The sequence below is a fragment of the Colossoma macropomum genome, unplaced genomic scaffold, assembly GCF_904425465.1.
Source record: "Colossoma macropomum unplaced genomic scaffold, Colossoma_macropomum, whole genome shotgun sequence".
NCBI classification, from domain to species: Eukaryota; Metazoa; Chordata; class Actinopteri; order Characiformes; family Serrasalmidae; genus Colossoma; species Colossoma macropomum.
In genome coordinates, this window is record NW_023494793.1 from 9,002,210 (window position 1) to 9,024,718 (window position 22,509).

The 22,509-nt window shown below is 37.9% G+C and overlaps 1 protein-coding gene across 1 annotated transcript in view; it reads right to left on the bottom strand.

Annotated features, from left to right (window-relative positions):
- Positions 1 to 2,983: 2,983 nt before the first annotated feature.
- elapor1 (endosome-lysosome associated apoptosis and autophagy regulator 1) overlaps positions 2,984 to 22,509 on the bottom strand; it is a 20,709-nt gene continuing 1,183 nt past the window's right edge. Inside the window, exons 2-22 of the mRNA XM_036578398.1 lie at positions 18,395 to 18,515; positions 17,468 to 17,648; positions 16,720 to 16,867; positions 16,451 to 16,531; positions 15,771 to 15,876; positions 15,423 to 15,572; positions 14,167 to 14,255; positions 13,697 to 13,874; positions 12,618 to 12,746; positions 11,547 to 11,637; positions 11,230 to 11,335; positions 9,679 to 9,816; positions 9,094 to 9,357; positions 7,905 to 8,078; positions 6,777 to 6,927; positions 6,570 to 6,663; positions 6,365 to 6,466; positions 4,876 to 5,002; positions 4,557 to 4,735; positions 4,139 to 4,304; positions 2,984 to 3,831 (exon numbers count right to left, since the gene is read on the bottom strand). Of these exons, the coding sequence (XP_036434291.1) occupies positions 3,763 to 3,831; positions 4,139 to 4,304; positions 4,557 to 4,735; positions 4,876 to 5,002; positions 6,365 to 6,466; positions 6,570 to 6,663; positions 6,777 to 6,927; positions 7,905 to 8,078; positions 9,094 to 9,357; positions 9,679 to 9,816; positions 11,230 to 11,335; positions 11,547 to 11,637; positions 12,618 to 12,746; positions 13,697 to 13,874; positions 14,167 to 14,255; positions 15,423 to 15,572; positions 15,771 to 15,876; positions 16,451 to 16,531; positions 16,720 to 16,867; positions 17,468 to 17,648; positions 18,395 to 18,515 (2,844 nt within the window). The 3' untranslated portion in view covers positions 2,984 to 3,762. The remainder of the gene's footprint in view (positions 3,832 to 4,138; positions 4,305 to 4,556; positions 4,736 to 4,875; positions 5,003 to 6,364; positions 6,467 to 6,569; positions 6,664 to 6,776; positions 6,928 to 7,904; positions 8,079 to 9,093; positions 9,358 to 9,678; positions 9,817 to 11,229; positions 11,336 to 11,546; positions 11,638 to 12,617; positions 12,747 to 13,696; positions 13,875 to 14,166; positions 14,256 to 15,422; positions 15,573 to 15,770; positions 15,877 to 16,450; positions 16,532 to 16,719; positions 16,868 to 17,467; positions 17,649 to 18,394; positions 18,516 to 22,509) is intronic.

A 22,509-nucleotide genomic window follows, 5' to 3' on the forward strand; every position in this document is an offset into this window, starting at 1 on the left:
GTTGGCAGCATGCCAGACATGATGTCACAATGGGCCGTTAACTCACACACCCATCCAACTTCACGCACGGAGCCCAATGTCTCACCCGCTCCCAGCCTAATGCTCAGCAGTGTCAGCACACATAATGATTTTTTTGAGGTGGAACTGCTTTTAAGGTGGAAATGCACTTAACTAGCACAAACACTAATCCACTGCCATACTGACCCGCACTCCTCTTTGTGTCGTTTTTTCATCCCTCGTTCCTCTCATTGAGTCCCATTCGTTTTCGCCACCACTCAAACTCTATTACTTCTTTACCCAACAGTCACCAAAATGCATGTACTCATTTAGGGCAGGTCCCCAAGCACTAACCCACAGCCATACTGACCCGCACTCCTCTATTTGTCGTTTTTTCATCCCTCGTTCCTCCCATATAGTCCCATTCATTTTTACCACCACTCAAACTCTATTACTTCTTTGCCCGACAGTCACCAAAATGCTTGTACTCATTCAGGGCAGGTTCCCAAGCTCTAATCCACAGCCACAGTGACCTGCACTCCTCTATTTGTCGTTTTTTCATCCTTCGTTCCTCCCATAGAGTCCCATTCATTTTCACCACCACTCAAACTCTATTGCTTCTTTGCCCGACAGTCACCAAAATGCATGTACTCATTCAGGACAGGTCCTCAAGCTCTAATCCACAGCCTCCCTGACCCGCACTCATCAATTCGTCGATTTTTCATCCCTCGTTCCTCCCTTAGAATCCCATTAATTTTCGGCCAAACCATAGCCCTGTTTTTTCCATCGTGCAACAGACACCGAAATGCAGGGACACATTCCCAAGCTCTAATTCATAGCCACACTGACCCGCACTCATCTATTTGTCATTTTTTCATCCCTCGTTCCTCCCATAAAGTTCCATTCATTTTCTTTTGCAACAAAGCCCTAATCTGTCTGTTTTCATCCCTCATTCTTCCTATAGAATTCCATAGTAACCGCGGCGCAACCATTCCACGTTTCCTTTAGGAAATGCACTTTTCTAGTTATTATTTTTATTTATTTATTTATTTTCTGTCGTTTCTTCGCCGCTTAACTAGTCCCGCAGCTTTCGAGATATCAACACCGTTCCAACTCCAAATTGTCCGCCCTGATTGTGTGATGTGTGCTTGTATACAGCTTTTTGTTCTGATGCACGGATTCCGTGTAGCGAGGGAATTTTGCGGAATTTTTTCCTATAGACAATAAATGGGGTGAACATTGCATGCCAATCTAAGATACTTCTGCTTGCCCGAACAACACCATTTTTGATACACTATCTCAGGGCAGGCCCCCAAACATGAATTCACTGTCGTTTTGACCCGCACTCATCCGTTTCTCGTTTTATTCCATCATTTGTTCCTCCCATTGACTTAAATTGAGCGGACTGTTGGCAGCATGCCAGACATGATGTCACAATGGGCCGTTAACTCACACACCCATTCAGACTCACGCACGGAGCCCAATGTCTCACATGCTCCCAGCCTAATGCTCAGCAGTGTCAGCACACATAATGATTTTTTTTAAGGTGGAACTGTTTTTAAGGTGGAAATGCACTTAGCTAGCACAAACACTAATCCACCGTCATACTGACCCGCACTCCTCTTTCGTCTCTGTCGTTTTTTCATCCCTCATTCCTCTCATTGAGTCCCATTCATTTTACAACCTCTCAAACTCTATTACTTCTTTGCCCAACAGTCACCAAAAGGCATGTACTCATTTAGGGCAGGTCCCCAAGCACTAACCCACAGCCATACTGACCTGCACTCCTCTATTTGTCGTTTTTTCATCCCTCGTTCCTCCCATATAGTCCCATTCATTTTTACTACCACTCAAACTCTATTACTTCTTTGCCCGACATCACACACCGAAATGCAAGTACTCAATCAGGGCACCGCTCCAAGCTCTAATCCACAGCCATACTGACCTGCACTCCTCTGTTTCTGATTTTTTCATCCCTCGTTCCTCCCTTAGAATCCCATTTATTTTCGGCCAAACCATAGCCCTGTTTTTCCATTGTGCAACAGACACCGAAATGCATGGGCACATTCCCAAGCTCTAATCCACAGGCACACTGACCCGCACTCATCTATTTGTCATTTTTTCATCCCTCCATAGAGTCCCATTTATTTTCTTTCGCAACAAAGCCCTAATCTGTCTTTTTCTCAACAGCCACCAAAGTACATGTACTCTTTCAGATCCAGTCTCCAAGCTCTAAACCACAGCCATACTGACCCACACTCCTCTATGAGTACTTTCTTCATCCCTCATTCCTCCTGTAGATTTCCATAGTAACTGCGGCGCAACCATTCCGCGTTTCCTTTAGGAAATGCACTTTTCTAGTTTATTTATATTACTTATCATATGATATGTGTGACACATATATGCGATAAAAATGAACGTATGTTGTAGTTAATTGCTTGAGTATATAATCATGGCGGTCAAGGAACTTGTGTGTATAAAAAGTATTGTTTTAATTTTGCTCTTTCATGATGACACAAAAACCAATGTATTTACATATATCTGCCCATTCAGCTACAGCAGTTTGGCCCCGCCCCTCTATGTTGAAGTTATAAGATGTGTTTCAGCCCAGGCTTTTTGAATGTAGTACAGGACAGCCAATCAGAACAGAGCACATTTACACACATAGCTATCTTAAAGGCATAATAACAAAAAGAGTCGGTCTAATTCTAGGCAGTAAAGAGAGGTTTGAAAATGATCATGTACATCACACAAATGCCGTAAGTGGACTGCAAGGAAAAGAAACCATGAAACGTATATGCTTTAAAATATAAATAACACACATCATAGGTGGTATCACATAGCAGTATTAATGTAAAGAGGATGAAAAGAATAGAATGGAAAAATAGAAAAAATGTGACGGGGATGATTTTCTTTTAAGGGGGGGCAAATGCCCCCTCAAATGAAATCATATATGTAATGCAATAATGCAATATTCAACCCCTTCATCAATGCCAATGTTTACGCACGTTTTTAGTTTTATTATGACAATACACTCAAAAGGCAAGTTTTATATAGCATCTTACATTCTTTACGGACAAGGCCACCCAAGTCTCTTTTACACATAAGAGTCAATAAATATTACCAGGTAAAATTAAGCCAAATCCTTCTGTGCTGACATTAAAATGAAAACATGGCCATTCAAAGACAGATAGTTGAATATTTAGGCACATTGTACAAGCACATTAACAATTTTTAAACAAAACAAAACAAAATTCTTCAAAAAGGAACAAAAAGCACTTGTGCTCAGTAATTTTGCTCAAACAGAGCATGAAGCAATAGACGTGATGAAAAGTCAATTGCAGTATTTACTAAACATGTAAGATTTTTTTTCAAGTTACTTCTCTGTGGTGCAGATTTCAGAAGATTCTAGTTTCTTTCTAGTTTATTTACACAGAAACATAAACCACATAAAGATCAAATGTAATGCTTGGACTGGTTGTATATTATGGCTCACCAATCATTATTAATTCCTAATTGTAAAATTGCCATGGAAACTGATGACAACTTCATTTCCACTGTTTTCCCATACAAGAGCTTCATCATAATTGGAAAATCTGACCACACACGCTTGGGAGGAAAATCAACACTGCACAGGAAAAACTGCAGTGTCTATCCCAGAGCTAAGAGTGATTCTTCCCTGCATCTAAACACACTGTGATAGAATGATTTTCCCAATCTGCTGATCTGATTAGAGTAGCTCCTGTTGGTTGCTGGTTTGAAGGTCTAGTTCATCTCCATCTCCATGCCTGAGGATGACTTCAAAGGAACAGAGTCAAAGCCATCAGATGTCCTCTGCAAAGAAACAAAAAGTAATTTTAAATTACTATAACATTAAAGCTTTTTAACAACTTTTCAACAGCTAAGCGTTATAATAAAATATTACAACATTATAACAACTGTACTACTGCATTTGCCAAGTCTGTTGAACTTTTTCCTTGTGTTATTGCTTGATGAGTCTCCATTCAAACATCTTACTCAAACAACTAAGCAGAATCTGTCTTTTACCTTATTCATATGACATTTATTTAACCTAAATTTCTATCCAAGACAGGAATATTATGTTTCAGAGTATTCATAATGACCATGGAGCTCTGCTCACCTCCCTGGAAAAGGACTTAATCTTAGTAAAGAATGATTTCTTGGTGAGGTAAATGAGATCATCCTCTGCATCCTCTCCCTCCATAATGGCACAGCTGTCCGCAGCAGGCAGATCACACTCTTTCTCCCCTGCATTCATCATCAGCTTTGAGTACTTATACTCCAGCCTGTAGAGAGGATTTGCAAAGTTACACACCACATAGGCTATACTTTAGCACTATGCACCTTTATTAAAGGGGAATTCCACCAATTTTTGAAAAAACCTGCATGATTAAATCATTAAGATGTGAGCAAACTCATCTAAAGTGGTTAGACATGAAATGTGCCGTACCACAGAAACTTACAGAGTCAGATATGTTTACAGTGGTGGTGATAGGAATCGGATGTGGTGGACAAGGTCAGACTGTACAGGCACTTACTTGCGTGTCCGTTTCCAGAAGTAGCAGCTAATGGCAATGAGCAAAACAGCTGCTAATGTTCCAATAGAAGCACCAAATTTCAGCCAGAAGTCCAAAGTGACACAGGCACTGATCCTTGGAGCTGGCAGAGGAACTCCACCTGTACATCGGAGGGGCTGTTGCCACACATAGGTAGTCCTCTAAACACAAACACACACACACACATTTCTTATATGTGTGTAAAACTGTATTCTTTCAAGAACTAAAACTTTACCAGTTGACTGATCAGGGGTCATAAAGTATTGCAATATATGGTGATTATTTTAAAGGTAAGGCCTACCTGAATTCCCTCAGTGCACGCACTCACTATCTCTTTATAGTTCCTCTCAGAACAGAGAGGACAGGCATGCTGAGAACGCCACAAAAAGTGAAAAGAGCAGCCGTCACATGTTCCCTCTGAACATTTACTGCAGAGAAACGAACAAGAGAGAAAGACTAAGTTTTAAAAAAGTGCAATCCTCATGCTGTTTCTGAGCTGTAATTACAAACCCCACTTCCGGAAAAGTTGGGACATTTTCTAAAATGCAATAAAAACAATCTGTGATTTGTTTATTCTATTCCATACCATTATTTCACTGACAAAAGTACAAAGAAAAGATGTTCAATGTTTTCATTGGCCAACTTAATTGTATTTTGGAAATATAAACAAATTTGGAATTGGATGCTTACAACAAAATCAAAAAAAGTTCGCACAGATGCACGTTTATCACTGTGTTGCACCACTTTTCTTTTTAACTACATTTTTTAATTGTTTGGGAACTGAGGATAATAATTGTTGCAGGTTTGCAAGTGGAATTTTTGCCCATTTTCGCTTGATACAAGACTTCAGCTGCTCAACAGTCTGTGGTCGCTGTCATCTGATACTCCTCTTCATGATTCACCCTACATTTTCTATAGGAGACAGATCTGGAATGCAGGCAGGCCAGTCAAGCACATGCACTCTGTGTCTACGAGGCAAAGCTGTTGTAGCATGTGCAGAATGAGGCCTGGTACTGTCTTGCCGAAATAACCATGGACCTCCTGGGAAAAGACATTATCTTGATGGCAGCATATGTCTCTCTAAAATCGCAACACGTCTTCGCGTCAATGGTACCTTCACACATACGTCTTTGGCACAGAGAAATCAACATCCGTTTTTGCCAAAAACAAGCTGAAATGCTGAAACTCATCTGACTATAGCACATATTTCCACTGTCTTTTGGACCATCAGAGTTGAGCTTGGTCCAGAGAACTCGGCGGCATTTCTGCACAGAACTGATACATGGCTTTCTCCTTGTGTAGAAGAGTTTCAAGTTGCATTTCTTGATGCAGCAACTGTGTTAAGTGACAATGGTTTTCTGAAGTATTCCTGAGCCCATGTGGCTATATTTAACACAGTAGCATGATGCATAGCATGGTGCATAGCATGAACATTAAAGAGAATTAACAAATCACGGATTCTTGTTTTTATTCAACTTTTATTTAATGTTTTTAACTCTGGAAATTCTGGAAATGGGGTTTGTAAATATTTAAAGATCTTGTTTATCAACATTTCATGAGATGCATTCCTTACTTTTTACCAGAAGGTGTCAGCATGTGCAAAATAATTTAGCTATCATCAGCAATTTCTGTCATGTCTCAATCACACACAGCAGATCATGTGAAATGGAATTCCTTATATACAGTTAGAGCTGTAAATGTTGGTCTTTTCACTGTCATTGCACCTTTATAAGGTGAACCATTTATAGTTTATCTCAGTTTTAAATGCACAGTATAACTTTGCGTGATACCTTGGTGCAGTGAGCTGATCCATCGCTGCGACTGTAGGATCACATCGAAGTCTGATGGAGGTTGATCTTCCATTTTTACATGCCTGTGTTGTTTCCCCTGCTCTAAGGACATAAAGGATGAATCATAGAGCTTAGAATATCATGGCATGGTCCGGTTAAGCCTTGTTAAAGAGCGCATTCTTACTCAAATTCAGTCAGATCTTACCTGTAGTAGAATATAACATCAGGCAGGTAGGATTCAGCAGGGAAGCTATTCTCAGAAGATGAGATGTGATCCAGTGTGGACTCAGTTGTTACCCCTATGGTAAAAAATAAAACAAAAATGAAACATCAGGTCACTCTACTGGCCTAAAAACTACTCTAGTTCTGCAACAGAAACAGTCATTTTGCTTTAAGACCACTTATAACTCACCAATCAATGTACTTCCGATAATAAAGGGTTGTGAGGACACCACACTTTGACCTCTGACCTCTGAGGGCATTATGATTGACTGGCAGACATAACCATTCACTTTTTTTGTAGTGTCTGTCACATTGTCAACACAGGAAGCTAAAGCACGACCCTGGGAAAATGCAGACAGATGGAGAGACAGACAGAAAAAGCAGCCTAATTATAATAGAAGGTGATGAGGTTACTGTGATGCTGCTGTGAGCTGCCAGTGCTGAAATATATACTTAGACCCTCAGTCTCTCCTGCTGCTTCAAAAAGAAAATGCTAGAACTGAAATGCTGTGGGAATAAAATTGCATCTGCAAAATATAAAAGAAAATATTTACTTTTAATGCAAATTAAAGCTACCTTGTGTAAGTTTTGGGCATTTGCAGATCTCTCTGGTGTAAATGCATAATTGCATGCGATGTGTGAAAGACTATTTTGTAATGTCGGTTGTGCTTTGGACCCCTTCCCCAAGGGGATGAATCTGATGATTATAAGCATGTTGAAAGACTTTTCAAAGAGAACTCAGTCAAAACCTGTAGAAGGACATATCTTCTGAGTATCATATCTTCATTAGTATAATGATGTTTTTGCATTTGAGACCTAAAACATCGAGCTGGACTTTCTTTTTGAGCCTGTGTGTGTGACATTAATACATAAAGACGTATGACATGATCCAAAAAACTAATAAATTTTACCCCACACCTCTGACTTTAAATGACTATTTTAGGCTCTAGAGGGTGAATCGCAGCAGTGTTGACACACCATAAGTTAGCTTTATGTTTTTCTCTCCTGACTCAGTAATTCTACTTCTTTCGATTTCGATAAAAAAAGCACCTTTAAATTGCCCTACTTTTCCCTATTTTTCAAATCCACTTTGCATTCACTCTGGAATAATATTGCTGTGTGATATCACCTACGGTGTGCATTATACATAGTTTAACTGGCTTATTCTGTTTTTTATTTCAGGCATTCTGGACCATTTTAATTGGTCCACTCTTCATAAAAGGTTCACAAAATCTAAAGGGCAACTGGCATTTTAAAACAAGAAAAAAAAAGCAAAAAAAAAGCAAAAATAAAGTCCTGATTTGACAGCAACACATACCTCAGTCCCACACAGGCCCACACTGAATTGATGGACGTAGCGAAGACCTTTGCTGGTGAAGCGAGGGCTGCTCTCAAAGTGGGTGACATTGGCCAGAGGAGAAAAATCATACCGCAGAGTCTCTCCTTTATGCTGCACAGCCAGAGTGCAGTCACTGACACAGGCTGAATGCGCCTGAAAACAGAAAACAGGGTGAATTGGTCTGTATATTTCGATGTCACACATTGATATGTTGACTCTTTAAACTGCAGGTGCCCATATGTGGACACACACTTCAATTCCTCACTCTCAACTGCATTAACATTTCATAGTAGTTCATGAATAATGTATAGTAGTTACTGAGTAATACGTCTCAAGGTTTAAAAACTGAATAACAAGCCAGTTTAAGGGATTAATGAATAGGGGAGGTTGAAGCACAACCAAATACATTTTGGTTTTTGCTCAGTCATTTTAAAAGGATTAGATCAAAATACATATTTTTTAAACAAACAACATGGACATCTCTGCTACAAATGAAAGTGTAAACTTTGTTTAGTGCACCTACCATTTGGGAACAATTCAGCTAAAAGTGGAATGAATGCAAATGTTACAACTTACCCCAAAGGCAGGGTTAACAGACTGAGGGGGTAGCTGTAACATTTGCAAAAAATCTTGTACACTGATGCAAACCAAAGTTAATTCAATATGATTCTATGGTGTGTGAACCAGACAAGTTTTACAACCTAAATGAATAAATGTATGCATCCAAAAAAGATCTCATCTGATCAGATCTGTTGTATTGTCAAAATGTGCAAATGACATTGCCACAGCAATATGAGAAAATTATTAAAAACACATTCTATTTGAACCAGTTTAACTACATAAAACATCCGTGCCATGTTAGGTTGGGTGTGCCTCACACCTGCCCTGTGATGCAACACCAATGCAACACTGAATTCACCAGCTGTGTGCTATACTTATTAGATGCACCTTTGTTTTGTCTTCTATTAATTATTTCAAAATGTAGTATCTAAAAACAAGCATCACCCTTCATTCCCTAGATGTATAATTCAGTAACTACTATAAATTGTTTAGTAACTATTATGAAAGTAATATGTAAGTGCAATGTAGTTATGAGAGTGAGAAAGAAAATGTGCACACATAGACTGGCCTGAAGGGTTTAAGGGGTAAAGTGCTAAGCAGTGCTTACTTTGTTGCTCCTAGTATTGGGTCCACATGGGATGCAGGCTTCCTCTCCCAGTGGTTGCTCAGGCCTGATGAAGGTGTTCGGTGGGCAGCTCTTGCACATTCCCGTGCCCTTTAGCATGTAGTGACCAGAAGGACAGGGCACACAGGCCGAGTCTTTATGGGAAGAGTCCAGTGCACACTGCCGACACTCTGAGGCCACCCCACCAATCACATTAGTGACGTGAATAGAGTAGATTTTAGCAAAGTCAGAGCTGTACTGCCTCTCCTGAGATGAAAGAAATGTATATTATGAAGCACAGTGTTTGGGGTTACAGTGCCAGATGGCTGAGCCTCCAGGTATTGTGAATTATGCAAAACAAAATGTCTTCCAAAAATGTACTTGTTCAGTTTAATGTCTTGTTATATTGCTGGTGTGGCTGTATTTCATCTGTGCTATAAATCATGTTAGCTGATAAACTGCTGTCATCATGTATAATAGTATCTTTTATAGAAATTGAACGGTTTGATGCAGTTGCAACAGTTGCCTGCAGCATGTGGAACAACCTCTATTACACATGAAATATAAGTTACAAGGACCTTCTCTCACCGTGGTGTAGGCCTCAGTGCGCTGAAAGCCCCATGTAAAACTGACAGTGAGATTACTCTTAATGAGGTAAGAGTAGGACTGTTTCCCATTGGTGCCACTCCAACTCTCCACTACAGCATTGTTCCTCTCATTTAATCCCTGTAACCAAACATAAACATTTATACTCTAAGTGAATCCAATGCATTATTACACTGCAAAGGTGTTGAATATGGAAGTAATTTTTCACCAAATGTTTCAAATAATTAAATCCACAAGCAAAATGTTAAGTCTCAAAATGTCCAAAATATGTTGCAAATACAAATGATGAGAGTTAAATCAAACTTATTTTTTCAAAAAGATTACTCCTCATTTTTACTCATTCTGATATAAATTTATTGCTCATTTTGCAAGATCCAGGGGGTGGATTTTAGAACAGGGCATTTTCCTGCACTCTACTGGTGAAATTATTTGGAGTGACAGGTCTTCTGAACATGTGGCCATGCCCACTCCAAGAGCTGTGATCTGCCTTGAACATGGCGGAACATGTCGTACTGAGTGTAATATTACCTGAGAGGATTGCGCCGGCATGTCCGACCTTATGAACAATATTTGTCATATCTATTAATGTAGCACTTGCACAGTGTCCTATGTTGTGCTGTGTAATATGTATAACGTAGCAGCACTGGCTAAACACAGTAAAGAGTGGAAAATACTGATTACTGCCGGCTATGAGTTACTGCTGCCATGAGATATTTGACAGACAGTAATGTTTAATCACTACAAAGGGAATGAAGTCGATACGTCATGGTTGGCTATTACATTCTGGAGGTTATAAAGGCTGTTATGTCAGTCACTGAAGTCACAGAATGCTGCTGCCCAAATCACTGTCTTCATATTAATGTAGTAAAGTAACTTTAGCTATTTAAGCAGCTTAGTTCCAATACCAGTACATGACTAAGTTTATGTTATTTAATGCTCAAAATAATAGTTATATTGTTTTACACCGTCAGCACAGGACCCATAAAAATATTTTACATTAACTTAAAAGGAATATGACAAACATTGCTCATAATGTCGAGTGTGCCAGTAAAACGCTGCACTCCTAGCAGCACTCAGTTTGAGATATTCCGCTATGCTGAATGGCTATGTGCCAGAAGACCTGTCACTCCAAATCAGTTGACCACTAGAGAGTGCAAGTGATTGCCCTCTTTTAAGACCTGTCCCCTTTTAAAAAGTGCCAAAACTCAAAAGCAAAAGAGTGCAAAGCAAAATCAGCAAGCAGAAAAAATGAAAGCAAAAAGTGGCAAAAAGGGTAATAAATGTATATAAGAATGAGTGAAAATGTGTAGAAATCTCATTATCTGTATTTGCAAAAATTGTGGACATTTTGATACTCAATATCCTGCTTGTGGATTTTAAAATTTATTTGAAACTTTTGGCACAAAATTAACTCCATTGTTAAAGAGCTTCACTGACTTCATAAATAAACTGGACAAGTACTAGTCATACAAATATTTGATAATTACTATGACTAAAATGAGCTTGTGAAACTACAGAAACTGAAGTACTCACTGCCATGAAGTAAAGTCTGCAGTCGGCTGTGCATTTGGTCTCAAATACAAATGTGATTTCAGAGAATTCTGCTCTCTCATTATTTTTGTCCGCAGAATACGACAAGCTGAGGGAAGTGAAAAGATATAAAAGATATGAAGAGTTTCCTTTAAAGCGTATTTTAGCTTCGTTATATTACAAAAGAATATGTCAAACACTGCTTGTTCATGCAGCTCTCATTAATTACATACTATCCATACTATATAAATTAAGTTTATGCATGTTTATTCTTTGAGCAGAGAATAATAGCTGAGTGTTTATCTCTGCAATTTGTTTACCTATAACCAGGAACAGTAAGTGTCAGCATCATGTAGTCCGAGTCTAGATCTCCTGGTGTGGTGTAAATGTACTCTCCCGCAACCTCCCATCCTGTCATAACAAAGCACAACACAGTAACACAACTAAACCACAGTGAAAATACATAGTAAATGAGTTCTATATGCCTCAGCTTGTGCACATAATCTTTAACTACAGGTCTTCTAGACTCAGTGTAAAACTTCTTTGCAATTAAGTTATAGAATCAAGGGATTTTGAATTAGAAACAATAATGGACTCTTTTAACTTTTCAACAGAAGAATTAGAGGTGCCACTAGTAATAAACAATCCAGCACTCAAGAAGCACAACACAGATTGGCACCCAGCAAAACAAAGATGAGGGGGCCTAAAAAGATCTTTAAATGTAATGATGTGTCTCTACAAATAAAGATCAGAATTGTCCAGGCTATAGCCTTTTCTGAGGTCCTCCGTATACGCACCATGAGTTGGAACCAACTTAATGGCACAAAATAAATAAATAACTGAAAGGGTTTATGAATCGTTGGAATTATGGTTATTAATTAGGTCATTAAACACCTTAAAATCATTAATAAGAAATTATAACTTCCCACATAGTGAGCCCACATTCATTTAGGATATTAAACCCCAAATCTTACTGATTCTTACTCTGTCTTCTCCATCGGTCAGCATTACACCTGTCAGGCTCATCAGGTATTTATATTCATCAGTTATAACAAGTCACTGTTGCATTTTTTATTTATGTGTTATAATTTATTTATGTGTTATAAGTACCTACTAATGATTTTAAGGTGTTTAAGATCTAATTACTAAGCTAATTTGAAAGCCATTCATAAAGCCTTTAAAAAGGTTGTCTAATTGTAAAGTAGTATCAAATTAGGCACTGTTAATTATCTGATAATCCCACCTGTCTGCCTTACTGGGAATGAATGAGTCTCAGTCTTATTACTACCATAAGGTCTTGCTAAGTAGTGTTTACTCCACAGTCAGCGAGGGTCACTGAATTGCAGACAGCTGATCTTAGGACCAGATGAGCACCATAAGGTTGTGTTTACCTGTGCTCCTCTGACTGTCACTATACTCTCGGCTGTAGACGGAACTCCTCATGTTGCTAGGCATCCTGTTCCACCACTTATACTCAAAACCCACAACCGGCTCTGTTCCAACAGGACACTTTGAGCATTCTGTGTAAACAAAACATGAAGGTTAATCTGTGGTGTGTCTGTATGTGTGTGTGTGTGTGTGTGTGTGTGTGTGTGTGTGTGTGTGTGTGAGTGTGTGTGTTTGTGTGTGTAATCAGCAAAATCTTTAATGCTAGGTAGGCTGTTCTAGATGGATGGGTGTAAATAATGAAAAAGCAAGGACACACAACTCTTTCCTGCATAGGTGTTTTCCCATACATGGCAAAATAATCTGTGTTAAATTAACGCTTTAAGTGACGATTCAACACTAGGGATTTTGTGGTAAATTCATACAAAGTTGCATGCAAAAATCTGTCAAATTACACATTTTGTTAAAAAAAAAGTTAACAAATCCTCTAAAGTAAACAAATATAATATAAATATAATTTTAGTGCACAATACTGGAAAAAATAAAGCATAACATATTAAATATGCCATAACCTTTGTAAATACAACATTTTATTTATTTATTTGTTGTCAATATGTGAAATTCAGAAATTAAACAGCAACTGTACATTAAAATGTGCCAAAGAGTGTACTGTGTAGAGGATGTTTTCACTTATTTTCACTTATATAATTAACAAAATGAAATTTGACCTGGGGCACCCAAACTTTTGCATACAACTGGAATTCACCTCAGCACCTAATGATCAAGCCTTTAATGACTAAAGCGGTCATGTGCATCCTTGATTTAACCTCTTGAACCCTACAGTTTTATTATTCAGTTATTAGTCTTATTTTACTTATTTCTTAGTAACTACTATGAATTATTGGGTATTTACAATGATACAAGATACTAGAATACTAATCTGTAGTTGTAGCAATGAGGAATCATGCGGCCTATGTACAGGTCAGAGCTTAAAAGATTTATCTTTATTTTCGCAAATAAGTATATATACTACCGCTAAAAGTTTGGAAAGTTTGCTGGGTTGTGAATTGTGTGCGTATTGTACCTGTTCCATTGGAGTAGGATCCCTTAGGACAGGGTTTGCAGACAGAGGAGTTGCTGGAGAAGAATCCAGGATTGCAGGGAGGGCAGGTCTGCTTCTCTCCAGAGGCCGGAAGCTTCACTGCTCCCTCTGCATTCTCGCTGCAGATCTTCGGCTCAATCCACTTATACATGAGCTGTGTCTATAATGAGAAACACAGAGATCTGAGGTTATGCATATAACCAATGTGATGGCCAATATCTGCAACAAAACTATAGTCAAGTATCTGGAGTACACAGTTTGCTAACAAAGTCTATGTGGTTTTGATCAGTCATGAGGAGCCTGGTACAAAATAAGGGGCAAACCATATCAATTAAAATGATTACATTTCCTGAAGCTTCTTGTGTACACGTACAGTCTGATTTCAGTTGTCATATCAGAAATTGATCATTTGGTCAGCGGTCATAGTAATCAAAGTTTTTTCATATTTGCACCTGTCCTGCGGAGTCACATGGGGTGTGTGTGTAGAAGTAGTCATTGGCTGTGCAGGGTGGCCTCTGTTGACACGTTCCTGATCCGATCCCTAGAGTGCCATGGACACAGAGCGAAGAGCCAGCGGCGTTAGGAAAAAACAACACACATTTAGATTCGGTGATAGTGCACAATACTCCGCTATGCAAATCCACATTGCTTCTGCATTTAGGTGTGCAACCAATTTCCATACACATTACACCTTCTTGATTACTTGCAAATGTTTTATCTATGCAGATGTAACTGTCACAAGAACTGTAATAAGCCTTTTTCTCTCTGACAGTGACCAGACAGGTAAAGACAGTGCGTTTGTCTTGAATCTCTGGAACATGCTAACGCATTATAAAGCACATTATTTGCGCTTTTGCCAAACAATGCCTACACATAGTCATACAGATAGTATTTAAACATGCTTACATTTTTAAAGGGTCTAAATTACAGAAAAACATTTTTTCTCACTTTTCTGAGATAAAAGAGTATGGTGTAGTATATAAGCACTGCAGTTTTAAAATGTAGTTTTCACTCTCCAGTCCGTGCAGGACATACATGGAAACTTCAGAATTCAATGTTTCTGTGAGGTAACAAATACCTGTATACTTCAATGTATCCATTTATTCAATTAATTCAATTTGATATTATGAGCAGCCTTTCATCCCGGACTGATTTTTGAATGAGGTGCAATATAGGACAGCCAATCAGAACAGAGCTCATTTAAATATGAAGAGTTTTATTCCACAATGCTGTATATACATTTGTAATAATTTTACATACAACAAGTTTTTGGAAAAAATAATAGTGAATGTAAAATGGAAACCATTTTTTTACTCTAGTAATGGTGGTATTATTTGTAATATAACATTGATTATTCTTATATGTATAAAGCTATGAGTGGCAAAAATATCACATCACGATACTGAAAGACATTTTTGCAATATAAAATACATATCATATATAAATATATTTTGACACACAGACATAATGCACTAGTTGTTGGTACAATGATATTTATTCAACATTTCACATTCTGCACTGCACTAAAACCAATCAAACAGGACTAATTATGATCTCTTTTTAATCAAACATGCAGTTATTCAGTGTTCTGAATACTGATGATCTCTAACGACATGCTCACAAAAGCATATCGTCTATCATGATAACAAAATTCATCACAAAATACAATAAAAATGTAGAATACATGACGATTCAAAAAGAAACATACCTGAGTATTTCTCTTTATCACAGTCCTGGCAAGCAGTGGCTCCCTTGTTGGAGTAGGTGTTAGCCGGGCAGGGGGCGCAGCGGGCAGCTCCAGGTTTAACACTATAGGTGCCAGGCTTACAGTGAAAACACTCAGATGTGTATGCAACCCCTGTGAAGAATGGATCAAGTGTTTATTGATTTCATTCTCCTTATTTTAGGCAGCTGGCTTAAGTGAAATGATAGTTCCAACAAAAATAGACAAAAGCCATGTAATTTTATGTTGAAGATCTATTGAAAAGGACTAACGAAATTGGGTAGACTTCAGTTCTGGTTTTAATAATGATGATCATGATGACAGAATACAAACCTGAGATAGCAATGTTCTTTAGCAGCACTGGCTTAGGAGCATTGTTAGACAAAGAGAACCCAGTGGTTCTCCAGAACAAAACATTGTTCCCACTACTCAGCTGCACCTTGTTGAAGAACACAGGACAAATCAGTATGAAAGCCTAAAGGTTCCACATTCTACATTTCTTTTCTTAAATGTTACATTTTCACTTATAACGTTTAGTTGGTTTTTAAAACAACAACAGTCAAAATTAATTTTTACATGATCATTTTCCAACCTCTCTTTATGCCTTAAAATTAAACAGGCTGTTTTCAGTTTCTGTGCCTTTACGACTAATTCATGTAAATGGCCACTGTTTTAGTTACACCCGATACCTTCCACTCCAATAAGTCTACTTTAGACAGTCTGCAGTAACAACATCCCTTATCACTTCACTGTATCACTAAACTGCTGCAAGCTGAATGAACAGTCACATGACACAATAGTGTCATCAACAGTGACATCACACAATACATTCAAAAACAGACTGCAGAGAAAGGAGAGAAAGCTATGTTTTGAAATTTTACCATTGTTTTCATAGTATATCAAACCCTTTCATTTCAAAAATGTGAGAGGAACTTCTTTCAAGATATGGTTCCTATTGGCCACATTATTTCTATCTCTGCTCCACACAAACCAGCACACAGAGATGCACTTACATAGTGAGAGTCCCAGTCACTCTCTGAGCTCTTCATCAAGCGACTCTGGGAGTCAGTAGACTGGCACTGGTCATTTTGAACCTGACAAAATGAAGCAAACTTGAATAAGACGAGTGACATTGTTATAGTTTTAACCTTTTTATATTTGAGTCACATTGCTTCTGTCACACCAGGAATTAAAAACATTCCTTCCAGTTAACCCTGCTGAACACAATAGCTTTATCTTATCTTTTACATTAAACTGAGTTGATATTTAAAATAATACTCACATAGAATTCAAAGAAGATGTTGGTGTCGGGATAGAAGTACTGAAAGGACACTGAGCCAGGCTGCTTTAGACTCACAGCATACGAAAGTGTGGAGCTGCATTCATCTGTGTTGGAGGCTATGTAGTCACCTTTAGGAGTCCAGGTTGAACTGGATAAGGACACACACAGTATGAATCACAGTACAGTCAACAACAGGAACGGAAAACTTTCTACCACCAGAAATAAAGTAAAATATAATGCATCTGATTGCAGCAGAACATTTATCTGATGTTTATTGCCAGACAATATTCTGTAATGCCTTTTCTTTGGCAGCCTTTACACACAGCAAGGTAATGACCCATTTAAAAAGTAATATTTTAAAAATATCATAGCTGTTGGAACAAAACCTTGCATCTTGTTGTATTTTTTTATTTCTTTACATTATTTATTTACACCAGCTGGCCTTTTTATTATGTTAAAACTTTGTGTTGAATAGAAAAGCTACAAAATAAGTTAATAAAATCTCTTTACATTAACTTCCATTGAAAGTTCAGAATGATTTTCCTTCTCATGTAAAGCTACTTTTAGGAGGTACAAGGTTTTGTTCTGACAGCGAAGATATTTTACAACATCTTTTATTTCTACTGTGAAAAAAACAGACAACATCTAACAATTTATTTGGTTTTCATAGCGATATGGCCAATAAGATGTCATTTTTGACAATCAACTCACACAAGGCTTTAAATCACAATGTTTCAATACTACATACTTGGTGCAGTTTGTGTACATGTCTCCTAAATCCATGTTGATGCCATGGCTAATAAACCCAGCAGGCAAACTGTCCCACTCATCGAAGGCCACACCTGTGCCTAGAGAATACGTCCCTGCTGCACACTTCTGACACTCCTGAGTCTTCATGTCCAGGTATTCACCCTCTTTACATGAAAATGCTGTCAAGAGAAGTTGGTACAGTAGTTATTGTAATGCTGAGTGCTGGTTTGGAATCTCCCTAAATAAACTAATGAATCAGATTTTGTCAATGTAAAATAGATTAGGCAGGCAAAGGCTAAGGCAGAGTAAATGTACTACACCATATGTAATCTGATAATGTTGCTCTCTGCTAAAATACACATTCACCTTATCTCTTGGTTACCAGGTAGTGCATTAGAGCATGAAAATCACCAGACAGGGATGGACACCAACCAGAACCACAGACAGGCAACTCTGCTTTAGGTACTTCCATTATAATAGCTTTATTGATACACAAGGGTGGAAAATACTCGAGTAATTGAACGTATTTACTATACTGAGGCATTATTTTACTGGAGTATTATTGAAACTGACTACTTGTACTCTTACTCAATTAGGGCTGGGCATCAAAATCCAATACCTTTATAATATCAATCAGATTACTTTAGTTAATCAGTTACTTTATTAGTATCAAAATTTTCCTACCTCTTTTTATCCCTAGAATTAAACTGGCATTTTTTTTTCTGTGCCTTTAAGACTGACTCATGTAAATGAGCTCTGTTCTGTTTTGACTGCCCTTCATTCAAAAATAGCTGAAACACAACTAGAACTGCGGCGGAATTAAACTGCTGTAGGCCGAATAGGCAGATGTAGTTAAATGTTTTTGCTTCATTTTAACACCCCTAATTGTAATATATGTTAGCATGCATATAGTCCTATTACTTACTGCAGTGAGTTCCTTTAACTGGGTCAGGTAGACCTGTGCACGTATCAGGCTTGTTGGGTATGGCCACTCTCCATCGTGACCCCAGTACATCACAGTCTGTGTACTCAAAGTGGTAATCTGACTAAGAAAAAACACAGATGCACACAGAGTCATTAGACAATAAAGAGAAAATGTGTAGAAATGATGGACAATGTCAGGAAGACAATCAGTATGTTACATTAAGATATTAACTGGAACATACAGAGCAGGCTGACTTACAGCCTCATTTTCTGGCTTGGATTTAACTTTGAATCTTCTACCAGGCTAAAATGGTTCAACACTGGTGAAGGAAATATCAGCTGACTACAAAGAAGTAAACTGACAGTCAATTCAGGAAAACATACTGGTGTCCAAACATGTCCATCAATTTCACTAATACTCTGTGACATATATTTGTAGCTAAATGCTAACCCTTGGTGCACAGCTAAAACCAACTTCTGTGACACTTCAATACATCATTAAAAGTTTAATGTTTGTATGAACAAAGCCAACCCTCTTTTTAAATGCAAGGTCAATATTTGCGCAGTCATCTGCCGCACCCATTGACAATCACCTCCATCTAGGATGTCTTAAATTCCTAGTGCCAACAAGCTGCGTTTACTTGCCATGGTGGTGAAGGAGAAGCTGATAAGGCAAATTCATGAACAAACGTGCTATTCTGTTCATCTTAAACTGCATTATTTACACTTAACGGCAGTCTGACAAACATCATAAACAGGTTACTTAGATATACACAAGCTGTGAGGTTTAAATAGTGTTGTTCATTGTTTCCTCTTGTTGCCCACTCCTCAAAACATTTGCACAGAACTTAGTGTAACAGCAGGGCAAACCTGACAGAGTGCCACCTGAGGTGAGATTAGACCACAAGAACTTTGCAAAGTACACCCAAACCCCCACGTGGGGCAGAACTAGGTTAATAGTTAACAAAAAAGAACAACACAGGACAAACGGCCCTCCTCTCAAACTGTTTTCCATTAGTACACAGAACATTAGATGAGAAAAAAGATTTAGACACTCGTAACAAAGAGAAAGGATGTATTTAGTTGTATCAAACTGATGATAACCCAGGCATCCATATGAATATGATGAAACCAAGGCAACAGAACAGAGTGACCTGTGTTTCTATGGCTAATAGCTGTAAATCCTTTTGGAAACCTAAGCTGCCCATACTGTCCTTTCTCTTGGGTCAAATACAAGGTCTTCTGACTTACGAGGCATTATGAGAAGCATAATATTTCTCCTTAGCTTCACTGGCCTGTGTGGAGTGAGTTGCACTGTGTTACGGTTTCAAAGCAAAAGATGATACCCATGGAAAAAAAATGTATATACATTTAAATATAAAGGTGCTAAAAGGGTTCTTTGGGGCAATGCTATAGAGGAACCACCTTTAGTTTCCTTAAGAGCCCCTCAGTTGATGATTCTTTGAAGAACTGTTTTGTAAATGAGATGTTTTGAGTGTGAAGAATCTTTTAACGTTAAAAAAAAATCTCTGTAGAACATAAAGGTTCAATACCAATTAAATGTTTTCTGTAGAACCATGCATCCAAGTCAAGAACCTTTCAGGTACCTGTATTTTTTTAGCGTGTATATGTTAATAAACAGGGCTGCATAATAAAATCAACTTCTAAGACTGAACTTTGGAGGTGTGGAAAAATACCCCTGCAGATTTCTTTGAAAAAACAGAAAGTCTCCTAAAAGGAATGGAAACTGAATGGAATGGAAAAGCATGGAAAAGAAAGGCAAAGGGTGCACAATGAATACTGAAACATTTGATGTTATATTTAGTTGTTGATGCTTCTGTGTAATTTTCTGTAAGTCTATGTGTTCTGCTTTGTTACTGATTCTCATGTATAACGTACTTCATGGCCGGACTGGAAATTTACTAAATGAAAGTGGTCTCTGACTTTTGCACAGCACCGTATGTGCTGTCTTAACTCAGAAATTCCAAATGTATGTGAAGACACATTATACATATATTTACATATATTTAAAATTTCCCATACAGAAAATATGTACACGTATTTCATTATATCTAAAACATACATGCATTGTAGATCCCTTGTCTGATTCAGCACCTGAGTGATTAACTATGCTAGTTCCTGCAGTCTTTGGCACTGAGTCATAATAACATGAAATATTCACAGACTTTCAGGTGAAAGTAAGCAATCAAGTTTTCGAGTGCTTCTCTAAGAGCCGTAATACCAGATGTCAGCTTCACACAGGTATCAGAGGAGACTGGTACTCTTATCAGACTCTGATAAGATGCTTAGGCCGCAATTTTTCAACAGTCATCCTGGCTACTCAGCCATGACTGCTTATGCTGTGGTGTGGGGCAATGGGGGGCTTGGACGCAGGAAAGACAATACAAATTAGTCTTGAGCTTGGATTTGCTTTATTCATTCAAGGTTTCCTATTAAAATCACTCATCTACATACATTTACACTATGTGCGAGAAGTCCAAAGTGCACTAAGGTTCAGTGTGGATGCACAATCAATCCCAACATAAAAATCAATTACTGCATTTCTATTGTTGGTCCCTCACACTGTTCAAACATTTTCCCTCATTTAAAGGACCCATATCCTACATTTTTCTTGTTTTTTTGTGTGGGAGTCTCTTATAACATTTGTGTATGTTTATGTATCAAAAAGAGTCATAATTCATTTCCATATGGCCATTTTCCAACCTCTCTTTACTCCTTCGAATTAAACAGGTTGTTCCAGTTAGTGTGCCTGTAATGGGCTGATATCATGGAAAAACTAATTTATTTTGCTTTATTCAAATAGGAAACTTTGATATAGTATGAATCAGATTACTTTAGTTAATTAGTTACTTTATTAGTATCTAAATGTTCCTACCTCTTTTTATCCCTAGAATTAAACTGGCATTTTTTTTTTCTGTGCCTTTAAGACTGACTCATGTAAATGAGCTCTGTTCTGTTTTGACTGCCCTTCATTCAAAAAGCAGTAATAGCTGAAACACAACTAGAACTGTAAACATTGTTAACGCTTCAAAACCTACTGTTTACTACCCAGTACATATATGGGAAATAAGCTGCAGAAACTGTTTTGATTTAATTGTTTTTGTGATGCCACACCAGCGCATTTACATTTGCATGCTTTTTCAGTCTGCAGTAGGGCTGGAAAATACAACAACATTAATCTTTATTGTTACAAATTGTGTCACAATATGTCACAATATACTTTTCCAAACATATTGTGGATACTACAGTACTTAAAGAACACTTCCCAACTGCATGTTTTATTACAGAGATCATAATTAGCCCTGTTTAACTGAATTTAGTGCAGCACAGTATGTGAAATATGGAATACAATCGTGTATCATGAACTTCTTTAAGTATCGTAATATTACATTTTCACCATATCAGCCTAGACTGCTTTTTGAAAGAGGTACAATACAGGGCAGCCAATCATAACAGAGATAATTTACATATGTAAAACTTAAAGGCACAAGCACAAAAAGCATTTTTTTTCCTGAGCAGGAAAAAAAAATTAAGAAAAATGTAGGATATGGGCCCTTTAAAAGCTGAAAAATGTATATGGCCTCAGCTCTCATTGGCTGCCTCATATTGTATCTCATTCAAAATGCAGTCCAAGCTAAAACCCTCCCTATACCTTCAGTGTGAATGGGCAGGGATAAACTGCTGTAGGCTGAATAGACAGATATATGTTAATAGGCTTTTTTGACATCTCAAAAAGAACTTAAAATGGGCAGTTTTGCAGCTTAGTTTCCATATATGGGCAGTATGGGCTTGGAAGTGACCGATACATTACCTGACAACCTTCACGTTATTTATTTCCTCCTAGCACTGCACTAGCAACCTGTGTGTAATCATATGATCGAGTCAGTAAGCCCGAGCAAACACTAAGGGTGAAGTGACTACATCATCTCAACAGCAGAACATGAAAAAAGACAAGTATGGCCAGTTCCCTTAATTTCTCAGCATCTGTTCACAGTAACTTAACATAACATGCATAACATTCACAATCTTTCTATATCAGCTGGCAAGAGCTCATGGAAACACTTTTAATGTTCCTGTGCAAGGCATATGTGTCTC